This window comes from Calypte anna, chromosome 3, assembly GCF_003957555.1.
Source record: "Calypte anna isolate BGI_N300 chromosome 3, bCalAnn1_v1.p, whole genome shotgun sequence".
Taxonomy (NCBI): domain Eukaryota; kingdom Metazoa; phylum Chordata; class Aves; order Apodiformes; family Trochilidae; genus Calypte; species Calypte anna.
The window spans coordinates 58,839,041-58,853,770 of NC_044246.1; the positions used below are offsets into that span (position 1 = coordinate 58,839,041).

Consider the following 14,730-nt stretch of genomic DNA (forward strand, 5'->3'; position numbering starts at 1 on the left):
AGTCACATTAACAAAGTTCTGGTACTGAGACTTAAAGCTGAGTCATATAATGTCAAAACTTGAAACTAGAGTGTGAGAATTTCTGGCTTCTCCCTGTGTGTGTAGGAATGATGTGATGGGTCTGTCAGAGACTTTAGGCTTTATGGAGCTTTAATGCTCTTAGCAACCTGTCTGGTTTTAAATAGGATCCTGAATTAAGTCTTTAATCTCACACCCATTTTTCATTAAATTTAATTTATAGTGAATATTGTCCTGTTTAGATCTGTGATACTCAATGTTTGTAGAACTGAGGACTAAACAACTCTCACTGTTATTTGGGAATTACTATTTTAGTACTTACAGTCTTATTCCAGAGAACTTTAGAGCAAAAGGAATTATGTTTTCCATAACTATACCATGTTAATGAAAGCTGTGATCATTTTACATTTAGTATTTCATTTTTCAACATTATGTTTTTTTCTATTTGTTTATATTTTTAGATTAAAGAATGACAGTGGTGCCAGAACTTCCACCATCCAACCAAAATGCAAACTTCTTTTTAAGAATTCAGTTACTTCAGTTGAAGGAACAAGTGCAGTTAACTGGGGAGAAGATGATGATGATGATGACAAAAGTTAATAGTGTGGGATGCCTGGAGAGCACTTCATCAGTCTCTCTGCTGCAGAACAAGATGCCAACTGACAAGGAACTGCTAATGTTGCACTTCTCAATCTTAAGAGTCTCATCTGTTCCTCCCTGTGGAATATAGCCCTTGGACAGCTTGATGGAAAAATCTTAGAAAGCTAAATTAGAGAAAAAGATGATGAAAGATGTTTCATGATTCATCATCATGAAACAAACTCCTTACTTCCAGATATAAATTGTTTACATGTTTTCTTTGATTTGCTTTTTTGCTGCACATTAACTCAGTAAAATAACTTTATTGGTCTAATATATTTTTAGGTTTGAGTTGAATGGGTGTTCAGGGGAAAAAAAATAATATTTACTTTGTTTTCAAGAGAATGGCATGTAGTATTATCCCAGGATTGTTTTCCCTGTATCAAAATTTATTTAAAAAAATAATTTTCTTTTGCTGTGTAGTGGAAGCTGTGCCAACATTGGCTAATTTTATTTTTTAAACTGTCAGAATAATAAAATAACTTTGTCTGAGCATACTTTTTCTCCTTCATCTTTGGTTACTTAAACACTTCTAAACTGTGTTCAATCAGTCTTTACTTCCCACAAGTCAGAAGTTTACTCTGAAACTTATGAGTTAGAATGTGAAACTGGCATGCAGCTTGTCTTTCTGTGGAAATAATTTCAGTTTTTTTCATGTTAGTGCAGCTACTGCACATGCACATCTCTTTCATCCAGACTTCCTCCTCTTTTGAGCAAGAGCTGACAGTTTAATCTTGGGGTGTATGCTAAAGCCAGATTATTATGCTCACTTGAGCCTGTAACTCCTTGCTTTTCAGTAATAACCTCCCTAATGAGAAGAGTTCCTCTGCTACCTCCAGCATGAGCTCAGGACAGACACACTTTATTACAGCTTGGGAGATGTTTTTTTCAGTAGGAAGTGTGAGAGGACCTCAGGTATTTCAGGACCTGTACTTGAGTCTGGGGTGGAGACAACTCTGCTTTGACCATACACGGTGTATTGTGAGGAAGGAACTGCAATACTTGCCCCAGAGCTTGAGTCACTGTGGTTAACTGAAGAAAAGTAGTGAAGAACACAAAAAGCCTATGGTTGTTATTTAGTTCAAAGTCATGCATGCTCCATAACCACTCTTTCCACATGCTCTTTTCCATAGGTAACTTTTATTTCACTTGACATGCTTTAGGTCCAAGAGAGCAGATACCTGCGGTTGACCGTATCAATAGACTGTACTAGTGACTACATGCACATTTCTAGAAGTATCAGCAATGCTTTCTATGGAAATTACTTTTTAAAAAATCTTATGAATCTGAGTTATCTGAAAACTGTCATTGCCAAAATGTAGGCTTATGAATTATAACTAGTTGCTAGGTCTTTTCATAGTCCAGAAATCGCATTCAAATACTTACCAGTTTCAGCATGCCAGCTGTGCAGGTTTCAGTGCATTTGTTGGATTCCAGAGGTTCATACTGCCAAGCTCCTGTGTTGAACTTGTTTCACGTGAATCTGTCTTCAAACCTTGAAAGTGTTTAGGTTGCTTTTAAAGAACAGCTGAAGTGTTACAGGCAGAAGAATGTGTCTTCAGTTTTAAGACTTCAGGAAGTTCCTTGCTGTTTGTGGATAAGGAAGTGTGATACGGTGTGGACCTCTGATAACCCTTCTTAGATGTTGCATTGAATTTTGAGACTATTTTGTGATGACAGAGAAGCTACTGCATGCTTTCCCAGTTTGTAGCTTGGGAGGTTATTACCTAATCCAGTTTCAACATGACTGCAAGACCTTTCAGCACCGATTTGAACTCTGCCCAGTTTGTTCATGCGTAAATGATCTGTTGTTGCGCAACGAAAGCATCACCTTTATTCAATCAAAATATCTTTGCATGTTGATAGCTTGGTAGTGGTCTAGAGTGAAAACCTTTTCTGAGCTGCTGATAGAGATATTTACAATCTCCTAGTGACAATATACTGCTCTCCAATATGGATGTAGTGTTTTGAATACTCTGGAGCTCAAGAAGGTGGGTGTGCAGTCTTAGAGCAATTTAATAATCTAAACATCCTCTTTTGGAGGACAGTGTCTTTCACAAATCTCTTACTGGACAGTTTGGGTTTTTGGGATGTTAAAAAACCTAATTATATGTAACAAGCTTCTCTAAAGTAAAATGCCTTTCAATTGAGCTTCCATGGAAATGAAAGCATGAAACTTGGTGTCTTGCTTCTTTTTGAAAAATTGAAACTATAACACAGGGTGGACCAGGTAGGATTGTGCTTCTAAACTTTTAAAATTAGTCACTTAGCTGCTTGCATTTTTTGGTGTTAGGGGATATTGGCAGAAAAAAGTTACTGACATTTAAAGTCTTGGGTTTACAGATGATGACAAAGCAGTAAACAGGAGTTGCACATGTGGCAGTCCAGTGCCTTTTCTGCATCTAATGACTGTAAGAAGCAGGTCCCTATCGAGGTGTTTGGCTCCTGAATTATTTTGTATAGTTATTGCAAAATGTCTGTCTCTAGACAAGCTTGAAAATAGGGGGAAATTTGCTAGTCAACCCATTAATTTTCTTCCCTTCTTGAATATTTCATTTTCTATAGACAGAGAGGAGCCATTTACTAATCATAAAATAGAGTGTTTTGGGTTGGAAGGGACTATAAATACCATCTAGTTCCAATCCCTCTGCATGGGCAGGCGCACCTTTCATTAGGTCAGGTTGCTCAAAGACCCATACAATCTGGCCTGAAACATTCCCAGGCATGAGGCATCTACAAACTCTGCCAGTGTCTCACCGTCCTCATATTAAAGAATTTCTTCCTAATGTGAAACCTAAATCTACCCTCTTCCAGTTTAAAGCCCCTTGTTCCCTAGTATCTTAGCTGATCTTGCCTCTCTGCTTCAACACCTAGAAAAGAACCAAGTGTCACAGTGTCACAGAAATAGTAACTTCTGATTTTCTGCTGTTGCTGCCATGGTTCATTCCCACTTGTGAGTGAACTGTGTAGGGAACACGGAGAGAGAAGGGGAGGAGTTCAGATTTGCTGTGCAAATAAATTACAGATTTACTAATCTGCATTGATACTTCATAGGAAAACCCCAAACAACAGATGAAGCAAGAGGCTAACAATGGCTCACTCAAAGACTCTTTTAGTGCTAGAAAACTTTATAGCTGGTAAATTTGTTCCTTGTTCCTCCTACATAGACTCCTATAATCCATCTACTGGAGATGTCTATTGCAGGGTGCCAGACAGTGGCAAAGAAGAGGTGAGTACTATCCAAATGTACAAATAAAATAAAACATTAAATGCACATAACATTAATATTTTGAGTGGCAGAGGCTGAAGGTGAGAGAACAGAAAAACACTGAAGACTTTAATGCTTAAATGAGTAAATTCTTACGTATATTGCAATGTTGTGTAGTCTGCTGTGGGAGCCAATCTTTTTTTTTTTACATTTTGCTGTTAAAAATTACAGGGTGGATCTTATTGCTCAGGTTGGCAGTAAGTAGAAACAGGAAAAAGTTATTGATCTTTTCTGGGAATAAACTTAGAGGCACTGTATATAACTGAATGTCTGAATGTCTTCTCTTAGTGTCTTGTAATTTAAATATATTAATTTAAATATATTTTTGTTGTAATTTAAGTATGTTTTTGGCTTCCTGATTTTTCCCTGTAGATGATAGAAAGCTTCCAGACGTCCCTGGTTTTTGTATTAGCAGTTAGATATTAGGTGGAGAGGATAAAGTGGCTCTGATGAGTGCGTATTTCTTTTAAATGTAGTCTGTCCTTCACATTGCTGTAATGTTTCCCAGTGGGACCAGTGTTTCCTGGTGCCTTGTGCATGTTCAGGTGTGGACGGGTGATGTGGTATTCATCTGGGGAGCTGCAGTTTCATTGATGTTACTTTATAAGGGATCTACAAGTGTGCATCCAACAAAGTGCTTCAGATTTACTGAAGAGAGAAATGACTGGAAAAGCCTGGATAATACATAGGGCTTGGAAAAGCATGACAAGCAGTGTACAGTATTTTCAAAATCTTTTTAAAAACAAGTGCTACTGTGTGTAGCTGTTTTCTTCAGTTGCATTTCAATCCTGATGAATTCTTTTCTCTTTGCTTCTCTCAGCAAAAACCTTTGCACTGTAATCTCAGCTGAGTAAATATTTGCTAGATGCTGATGACCAAGGGTTAAAGAGTAACAGGTTGGGTTTGCCAGAATACATCTTAGGAAGTTAATTCCAACCCTAATTATGCCTGAAAAGACCTCTCTTTGATGTGCAGGTGCAAGTCTTCTTGTTTATTCCTTTGCAAAACCATTAAAACCAGGTAGATTTGAGAATTCCGGAGCAGCCCAACAAAAAGAGTCTGGTGGCCATTCTGGAGCTTTTGTACAAATATGTGTTAAGAGCAATGACTTTTCTCTGTCAGCGTTCTGAGACAGTGGTTGTGTGTAGCAGTGGGAAGCCAGTAAGAACACCCCTAAAGTCAGTGAGGGTTTTATTCCTGCTTTTAGACAACTATCAAAGAAAGTCGGGATCTGCAGAGCTGGCGTCCACTGGTGACTGATGGAATATGCTTCAGGAGAAAGCACAATCATATACAACTTAGAAGGTATCTAAGGATTTCAAAATAAGCACCTAGACCCAGGCTTAACAAAGAACTCAGGATGCCAGTTTATAGCAAGGCTGGATTTTTTTCTTGGTTAATTTTAATGAAGGATCAGAAGGAAGAATGGAGACAGACATCGGAACTCTTGGTAACCCTGGAATTTAGCACCAGGTCAGCTGGTGGGGCCATTTCAGCCGGTTTCTGCCAAAAACATAAAAGGTTTTTTCAGGGCTTAATTTATCCCCCAGTTAGAGCTCCTGATTTCAAATAGGAGCAACAAAGCAGGCTGCACAGATGCTGTGTATCTCCAAAAGACAGGCTGGTGAAGACAAGTTAGTCTTGGCAGGTATCTTCCTTAAAAAAGAATAAAATCTCTCAATAACCTTGATCCTGTGCATCATCCACTACGAAATCAAACATTATATCCTGAGGGCATTTTTGAGTATTTTGTTTTTAACTTTTTACAACAGTTCTGGATTGTGTGTTCTTTCTCTGTTTCTGTTTTGTGCAAAAGAGGAAAGCAGAAGGAAGTGCTTCAGACACACAAATTCATAGTTGAATTCTTGTGCATGTTTTCTTCATGGCTTAACTTTTTTTGCTGTGTTTTGCTAATCAAACTTAGTAACTCTTTAACCTTTGTGTGCCCTCTTCTGTACAAAACTTTTTATTTTTCCTCTTGTTTTTTTTTTTTTTTTTAGATCAATCTACTACTACTTCATTCCTTCCTTTGATGATTTGCTTTTCTTCTGTCTGTGAACATGCAACATCATCCTTATTCTAAACCCACTGGAGAGTTTAAAATGCAGATATTCTGAACTGCAAAACCATCCCTCTCTTGATCCAGCCAGCACCTGATGGCAAATGCCACAGAGGAGAGGGCAGAGGAGCAGCAGCACCACAATGGCACCTAATGACAGGAGGGTGGAAGAGCAAGTAAGGGTGGTGTGGTTTCACAGGAGGTAACCTCTTCAGGGTAGGGTGCCATTTGCACCTGGCTTGCTCGAGAAGCTGCAGTTCCCCTTTCCCAGGGTGGCTCTGGCCCTGCTCCAGCAGCTGGGTGGCTGTCAGGATGTTGCTCTCGACACCTGAGCAGGAGGTTGTTAAACTACAGTCGAAAGGGTCTGTGCTTGGCCAGTGATCCGTGTGGCCTTGTGAAAGTTGGTTCATTCCCACCCTGGCCTCTCTGCCATTATCCTTCTGGTCCTCTATCTCAGGCCTTTTTTTTTTTTAGGGGGACTTTTGATGGGCACTGGAGGAAAAAAGGGATTTCCGTGTGCTTCAGCTTCTGTGCCCTCATTAGTTAAGCATCATCGGAGGGCCTATAAATTATTTGGTGATGATTTTTATAACACTCATTTTGATTGGAGGAATAAATTTGGAACTCAGTTTTGTGAAATTGTTGGAAAGGAGTTTTCAGCGGCTGCATTGCAAGCAGCAAAGCAGCAATGTTAGGAGAGGTCAGACTTACCTGAGCATCCTCCAAGACAAGAGGGCATGGTCTCAAGTTGTGCCGGGGGAGGTTTAGGTTGGATATTAGAAAGGATTTCTTTACGGAGAGGGTGATCAGACATTGGAATGGGCTGCCCAGGGAAGTAGTGGATTCTCCGTCCCTGGAGATATTTAAAAAAAGACTGGATGTGGCACTCAGTGCCATGGTCTGGTAACCACAGCGGTAGTGGGTCAAGGACTTGATGATCTCAGAGGTCCCTTCCAGCCCTGCCGATTCTATGATTCTATGATTCTATGATTCTATTTCTAAAATCTAAAGAAATTTATGAGCAAAAATGATGGGAAGCCAACAAAGACAGCTTTGGCTAAAAGCCCACCTTGATCCTGGATGATGGATGCTGAAAGAAATTAAGAAGTGATACATAGGAAGCAAACATTGGGAAATAAGGCAGTAAATTAAAATATGGAAGGATGTTGGTAAACATCTTTAGACTGGTAAACAACATCAAGAAGAAATTGCTTATAAACCAATGGGTGAAGTTAATTTCTATTTAAGATTCCAGAGGAAATAATTGACAGCTGAGAGTGCTTTTTGGTGAATTTTAATCTTTTCAAGCCTAATCTGCCCCAGCAAAGTGATAGTATTTTGCCAGTATTCTGAAAGGTCAAACTGAAGGAACATGTAGTAGTTATATACATCTCAGGCAAAATACTGGCAAGACTGGCATGCATCTGTATGAAATGCATATAATGATCTTTCATATTCATAGGCTTCTTTGGGTATCTGATGGGAGAACTGGCTAAACCCCAAGAGTTTCAGAAATTAGCTATTTTTTATTTTATTTTATTTTATTTGAGCACCGTAATGAGTTTCTAGCCATGATCAGGTAAGATTAAAAATTTTCTCTGAGTGTCAATTCTGTAAATATGTTCTTCATCCTTGCTTGAAACAGCTAGGGGAAAGGGAAGAGGAAACCAAAGGCTATCAGGGTATACAGTCTGTTCCTTCACCTACTCTTTACTTTATCATTGCCCAGTGTGGCTAAAATCCCATTTTGCAAGGACTGTGGGCATTAAAATCAAAGCTGGATTTGCTCTGGGAGATTTTTACAGTTTCCCTCATGAGAAAAAGCTTCTGCATGGGTTCAGCCAGGGGCACTTACTGGTGCCAGTTGACCAGTCCAGCATTTCCTCTGGGCCTGGAGGGTTGCCCACAGGTGGCTGGAATGAAGAGAAGAGAGTTACAGTGAAATAGAGTATGAAGAAAAGAAACTGTCTTGAAATGTGGAATAGTGTCTTCAGAAGACGAAAATTGAGAAGTTATCAGTTAGTCACAAGTCTGACAAGATGCAGTCTTCCCACAGACATTATCTGGATTATTAGCCTCTCAGATCTATCAGTTCATCTTCTGATTGTTTGATATTCTTTCTAAGGCTTTCCACTAGTGTTCACCACTCCTCTTTTGTTTTTTTAGGTGGAAGCTGCTGTCAAAGCTGCCAAAGCTGCCTTCCCAATTTGGTCCTCAAAAAGCCCATTGGAAAGATCTCAGATCCTGAACAAACTGGCAGACCTGGTTGAACATGACCTGGAAGCATTTGCACAAGCAGAGTCAAAGGATCAGGGTAAAAATTTGAACTGTTGATTTCAAATGTAGAGTGTATTGCTGAATACTGAAATGGAGGATATGGTCCAAATTTTTTGTGTTGCAACCTGAAGCTGATGTGCATGAACTTCACAGAATTCCCTGACTCTGGATTCTTGGGGTCATTCTTCCTTTTCAGAACTGCTGACTCATTTGTTAGATACTTGCAATGCAAGAGCAAGGGAACGGGCGCCATTGACTATGGTTGAACTGTGCCTGAGATCACTTGGGTGGAGGACAAAAAGCATTTCCCAAAACCCATGCAAATCAGCTTTTGGAGTGGAGTGCAATGCACTGTTTCTGTCCACAATAACACAGAAGTATGCTCATTTTTGTTTCAGGGAAAACTATTACATTTGCTAGAACAGTGGACATCCCTCGGGCTGTGTACAACTTCCGATTCTTTGCCTCTTCCATCCTTCATCACACGACGGAGTGCACTGAGGTGCCAACCATGGGCTGTGTGCATTACACCTCGAGGACACCCGTGGGAGTTGGTATGGTCCTCCTGGAATGCTGGAAAGCTTGGGAAAATGCCTCAGCAGTGGCTCAACAAAGAAAGAGGGATCTTCAAAAAACATCTCGTGTGTCAGGATCGCGTGCTAAACACGAGTGGTCTGCATGAGCAGCTTTATGTTGTGCTACTATATAAGTTGTGCTACTTAAGGGTAAAAAGAGTGCTCATGTGCCTTAAAAAGGTTTAACCTGCTAGCCCTCAAGTCCAAAATATCCCTTGTGTTTTGTACGTGTGTGTGTCTGTATGAATATTGCTTCTGGGGACTGGTGAGGCTCTCAGAAGCACTGAGTTGCTGCTCCTGAGGGGAGAGCAGCATCCTCCTCACCTCTGTGGGAGCAGGGACAGCTTGAAACGTGGCATCTCAGCCTGAGACTGGGATGCTCACAGGTGGCTGAGTCTCTTTTAGCTGGGGAACTGCAGAACTCAGCCACTAGATGCTGCTGGTGCTGCAGAAATAAAGTGGCTGGGCTTAAGCTGAGGAGCCGTAGTGATTGCATCCTTAGGCGTTTTAGCGAAGTCTGTGTGAATGTTCCACGTTCATACTTTTTAAAATAAAATTGACTAACCTAGAGGACCTGTTTAAAAGGTTTTGTGAGCAGTGGAGAACCTGTGTACTGGTAAAAATTACTCTCATATAGAAAATCACTCCATCAAAAAGCAAGAAATCCTGTGGCTTTTGTGAGCAATCACGCACAATAATAACAGATTATTTTCCACTATTTCCACAAAATATGTGGCGTGAAAGTATTCCCAAAGGAAATTACTGAAAAAATGCTGGTCATTCACCAATTTGTGGAAACAGCAGTTTGAACAGTGATAAACTTTGGCACTCGTAACTTAGACTAAAATTTATATTAAGGATAAATGGAAGGAAAACATTCATTGTATGTCATGCATGCCTTTTTTTTTTTTTTTTTTAATTGGAAAAAAGCACAACTCCGGGGCACAAGCTAACACACATTGCCTTAACTTGCTGTTGACTGACACAGCATGTTACCACAGACCAGTTGATGAATATAGATTTTATGGCTAACCTTGCACTAATATTTCTAAAAACCATGAAAAGCTCCTGTGAAGATAAGGTTCTGCCTTGAAGAAGCAGCAAAACTTATTCAGAGAGTTTGGCTGATCGCCTTTAGTATCATTTGCACAAATCTTTTAAAATTATCTGTCTCTGAGAAATATTTCTAGCTACAAATGTATTGTATAGTTATTTAGAAAGAAAAGACATAGCTGAATTCCCATCATAAATCATAATTGGTGTATAACTGTTTGAGGTCGGGGAAATGAGTTTGGTCTCCCAGCAGACCAAATTTCTGTCTTGTTGTGGTTTTGCTTTGTAGCAGGTTTAATCAGTCCCTGGAATTTGCCACTATATTTGTTAACCTGGAAGATAGCTCCTGCCATTGCATGTGGAAATACTGTGGTTGCCAAGCCAAGTGAGATGACATCAGTCACAGCTTGGATGATGTGCAAACTTTTGGAGAAAGCAGGTAAGTCCTGTAGCATGGTAGGTTGGGTGGAACGGGAAGAGAATGCTTGCCTGTGCACCTTGTTTTTGGTTTTGGTTTTGGTTTTTTTCCCTGCAGAAGTCAGAAAGTGCTCATACTGTCTCATGCCCAGTTATTGCCCATTTTTTCCCCACTATCTTCTCATTAAAATCTTCCTGTGCCTCCTTTCCCGCTCCTGCACTCCACTTGAGTGTGCCCTAAGTCTGTGGTGCCAGCACAGGAACCACAAGAGGTGTAAGAGAGTGAGAACCATCTCTTAGTGGCTGTGTCATGGCTGTATTTGTGGCACTGTTAAGGAAAACTGGGAGGACAACTTGTTCTTCCCTCAATGACAGAAAACAGAGCCTCTGATGATAGATGTCAGGCAAGCTTCAACCGAGCAGTGGCATTGGTTTTATCTTTTAACTGGTGACCCCCAAAGTTTTTAGACATTGTGTATTTTGCCTGCTATGTCACTTAAGGGTCAGTCTTTGTCACCCTAGAACTACGGGTAATTTCCTAACTTCAGAGGCAAAATACAGCGAAGTGGAACTTGCAGGACAAAGGGCAGGGTATGACAACTCTGTGCCTTTATTCCAACTAGGAATACCCCCTGGGGTGGTGAATGTGGTGTTTGGAACAGGCTCCAAGGCGGGAGAAGCCCTCGTCTGCCATGCCGACGTGCCCCTGATCTCCTTCACTGGCAGCACCCTGACAGCCCAGCGCATCACTGAGAAAAGTGCTCCTCACTGCAAAAAGCTTTCCCTGGAACTGGGTGGCAAAAACCCTGCCATCATCTTTGATGATGCTGACTTGACCCAGTGCATCCCCACCACCCTCAGGTCCAGCTTTGCCAACCAGGTGCCCCCCCCGCCATAGTGTATAAACCCTGTTTGCAGCAGGAGTTGTGTGTGTGTGTCTGAGCATGTGTGTGTGTGTGTGTTTGTGCACATGTGCACGTACCTTTGGATCCAAATCCTAAATTGTCACCGTCTGTTTCAAGATTCAGTGTTGTAGGCAAATTATAAATAGAAAAATATGACAAATTTTCATTACACCACAAGCTGGGAAACAAAATAACAAAGAGCTCTTCCCAGTGCTCTCTCTTGGAAAATTACAAGATATCATAATCCTTCTCAAAATAGATAATTTCTTAGCCTTCTAGAAAGCAGCTGTTTTAAATCCCACCCTGCAAGTAAGTGGGAAGACTGATGGTGTGCTGGAATTAAATTAGGAGACTCCCCCCAAATCCTCTTGATGCTTCTCTTTCCTCTTCACCACTCTCAGGAGAGATCACCAAAACCATGAAACTTCAGGGCAAATCTTCATAAAAATAACTTGGTATCAGAAAGGGATGATCAGGAAATGAAGACAGGTTATTCAGAACTGGAAAATAATTTCTTTTTGTTAGTATATAACTGTACAATCCTGTTATTGTTGTTTTATCTTTTTCTTCTATTTTCCTGATTAATCTGGGAAAAATCCTACTTTGTGGTGTTGGCGTGTGTAGTTTGTACCTCTGAGGATGCATGGACTCAAGTCTCATTCTGGGATGTGACTCCTAATACTCATCAATCTTACAGTGTAAAGTGAACTAATTGTATTGTTTTTCTTGTTTGTTTCTTTTTGGCAGGGTGAGATCTGCCTCTGCACCTCCAGGATCTTTGTTCAGAGGGGCATATACAATGAGTTTTTGAAGAGGTTTGTGGCAGAAGCTAAGAAGTGGAAGGTTGGGGACCCATCAGATCCTACAGTCAATGTGGGAGCTCTAATAAGTAAAGAGCATCTAGAAAAGGTGATGTTACATAGATTTTACATGATCTCATTTTTAGAGGGCTATGATAGGTAATTTCAGGGGTGTATGGAAAGGACCATGTCCTCTCCAAGATTATCTCTGAGGAGTGATGGTTCAAAGATTATAAGAAATCTTTTTGATAAGGTTTCTTTTGCCTGTGGCCTGAGATCATGTGAATACTCCAGAAAAATCAGCTCCACAGGGAAAATAATTTAAATTGCAAACAATATTTTTTTCCCATTTGAACTGAAATATTTCAAAATGTGTAAAACTAAATCCTGCATTTATACTAACCAACCTTGGAGTTCAGCAACACTTCCATAGATTTTAACATTGTATTTCCTGAGATCAATTATTTGCCTAAAAAGGTAGTTAACAAGGTAAAAGTCTTATTTTTATATCAGTCTTTAGAAATTCTGGGAAGTATAAGAGACAGGTTCCTAGGGCTGCTTGCAGCAATTTGAAATTGTGTATGTGTAGTGGAAGCTGAGATGGTTCGCAGTTGAACCATCTGCTTTAGTGGCATATGTGAAATTAATTTTTATGGTGTCAGACAGAATTCAGGAGAGCAGATGCTCACATCCCAGAACTATCTGACATAATCACCATAAGGAAGAAGCAGGCAGAAAACCACAGAGCAAGAGAGAAAGCCAAACCTTTGTCCTGTTCAAAAGCTGAGTGTCAGAAACACCCTCTTTCCCACATCCTTGGTCTGTGGCACCACAGAGAACTTGAGTATAACCTAAGCTGGTTACAAGAACAAAGAGAAAGAAGCCTGGTGGTATCTCTGTGGTGTCTCTACAGGGAGAGAAAGCAGGCAATGGTTTCAAAACAGAAGCAGATCAATAGCACATGCTCTGTGTTCAAGGGAGCCTACGATAGCAGCAGCCATGGTAACAGCTTTAATTATTAATTGATGAAGTTTTCTACAGCATTCATGGCTTCATCATCCCAGTGGCAAATGAACATTGAAAAATCCTGCCTGTGGGGTAGGAAAATATTACTGATCCCTTTGAGTAAATGAATGAACCATGGCATGGAATGCATCCCAAACTGCCCAAACTGCTAGAGGAAGGGAGGGAGGCTGTCTCTGGGACCACCAGTGTTTTCACCACTTGCCTTTGAGAATACGTAATGAGAAGGTCCAGCCGTATTGCCTGCTAGGCTAGTAAGTATTTGGAGAGAGAGAGATACTGTTTTACAGCAAGAAATACCCAGCCTTACTTTTGCAGAAACATAACAATAAAATCTAAGGGATGGCCTCTCTTGTAGGAGGGAAGTAAAGGCAATGTGGTTCATTTGAAGGTACTCAGGGGCTCCTTTTGACGTTCCTATACTGGAGAGATGGGCCCTCAGAATTTGGTGTCCTTTAGCAGTGATGTTTTCCTGCTGCTTTCCCAGGTAAAGAACTATGTGAAGGAAGCCCAAGCCGAAGGAGCCAGAGTCCTCTGTGGAGAGGGAGTGGATTCCTTGGCTCTCCCAGCTGGCAACCAGAAAGGCTATTTCATGTTGCCCACAGTTATTGCCGAAATCAAGGATGAATCTTGTTGCATGCAAGAAGAGATCTTTGGTCCTGTGACATGTGTGGTAGCATTTGATACAGAAGAAGAAGTGATAGAAAGAGCCAATGGTGTGAAATATGGCTTGGCAGCCACTGTGTGGTCCAGCAACGTGGGACGTGTTCATCGAGTGGCACGAAGGCTACAGTGTGGGTTGGTGTGGAGCAACTGCTGGCTTGTTAGAGATCTGAACCTACCATTTGGTGGGATGAAAGCCTCAGGCATAGGAAGGGAGGGAGCAAAGGATTCCTACGAGTTCTTCACTGAAGTAAAAACCATCACAATAAAGCACTGACATATGCAATGGAACTATTTTAGAGTAAGTTAAATTACATGAATCTGTGTTCCCGTTGGCTTTCTGGAACATAGGATGCTGTTGTGGTTGTCTTTTTCTTGAATTTTCATCAAGTAATATCTATAACAGTTGAAAACAGTCATCCTAGATGCTAATGTTGAATTCAGCCTTTCATGTTAAGTGATAAGATCAGGGTGGACTCCACAAGTGGCCCAGCCCAAGCCAGATGATTTGCTTATCTTATGGATCCTAAAGTGTTTTGAGTATTCCTGCCTCAAAAATCTCTACCTCTAAGGCAGAGTGGAGAAGGGACAGGATATGTCACTGTGCCTGTGCTTGGTGAATTACCTTGAGGGACAAAATGGCCAGCACATCGTGAGGCTGATACTGCAATGGGAATCAGCCCATTTCCACTACAAGCAGAATGTTCCACATACTGATCCATACTGCACTTCACTGATATCAGGCAAGGACTAATGCTACAGCACACTAAATGCCTATGGCAGTACTTTTAATCTATGGGGTCATGAAATTCTCATGGTACACAGAGGCAATAAGTGTTTTAATTATAACCTGTTTTGTGATGTGTACGTGAATCATCTAAGACATGTTCTCTGTTTTGAAATTACAGCCTTTCATCCCTTCTAGGCCTCAGTGATGGTGTTTATCAAATCCCTACACAAAGATTTGTCTGCATCACAATCAGTGTCATTCTTCATTGATAAAAACTGGAAAAGACTCCTGAGAGAAGTAACT

At 40.7% G+C, this 14,730-nt stretch overlaps 2 protein-coding genes across 4 annotated transcripts in view; both read left to right on the forward strand.

The window, feature by feature from the left end:
- Window positions 1-1,154, forward strand: part of HBS1L (HBS1 like translational GTPase) — a 59,262-nt gene extending 58,108 nt beyond the window's left edge. For both annotated transcript variants that reach the window (XM_030447329.1, XM_030447330.1), the window contains exon 18: window positions 480-1,154. In XM_030447329.1, the coding sequence (XP_030303189.1) occupies window positions 480-491 (12 nt within the window). In that variant the 3' untranslated portion in view covers window positions 492-1,154. The remainder of the gene's footprint in view (window positions 1-479) is intronic.
- A 2,519-nt stretch (window positions 1,155-3,673) lies between these two features.
- ALDH8A1 (aldehyde dehydrogenase 8 family member A1) lies at window positions 3,674-14,597 on the forward strand. Of its 2 annotated transcripts, none has more exons than XM_030448351.1 (7): window positions 3,674-3,886; window positions 8,151-8,298; window positions 8,660-8,815; window positions 10,182-10,328; window positions 10,930-11,186; window positions 11,959-12,120; window positions 13,522-14,597. In XM_030448351.1, exons 1-7 carry the CDS (start codon window positions 3,749-3,751, stop codon window positions 13,972-13,974), a joined length of 1,461 nt encoding a protein of 486 aa, XP_030304211.1. In that variant the 5' UTR covers window positions 3,674-3,748; the 3' UTR covers window positions 13,975-14,597. The 2 variants fall into 2 exon arrangements, with proteins under 2 accessions (XP_030304211.1, XP_008492263.2); XM_008494041.2 differs by having other exon boundaries at window positions 3,675-3,886; window positions 10,179-10,328.
- The last annotated feature ends 133 nt before the right edge of the window (window positions 14,598-14,730 follow it).

Excerpts from the sequence above, each read along its gene's own strand:
- ALDH8A1 (XM_008494041.2), top strand. The coding sequence starts at position 3,749 with ATGGCTCACTCAAAGACTCTTTTAGTGCTAGAAAACTTTATAGCTGGT. Across the intron at positions 3,887-8,150 it reads CAGACAGTGGCAAAGAAGAG|GTGGAAGCTGCTGTCAAAGC; the intron begins GTGAGTACTATC and ends TTGTTTTTTTAG. Across the intron at positions 8,816-10,178 it reads GAGGACACCCGTGGGAGTTG|CAGGTTTAATCAGTCCCTGG; the intron begins GTATGGTCCTCC and ends TTTGCTTTGTAG.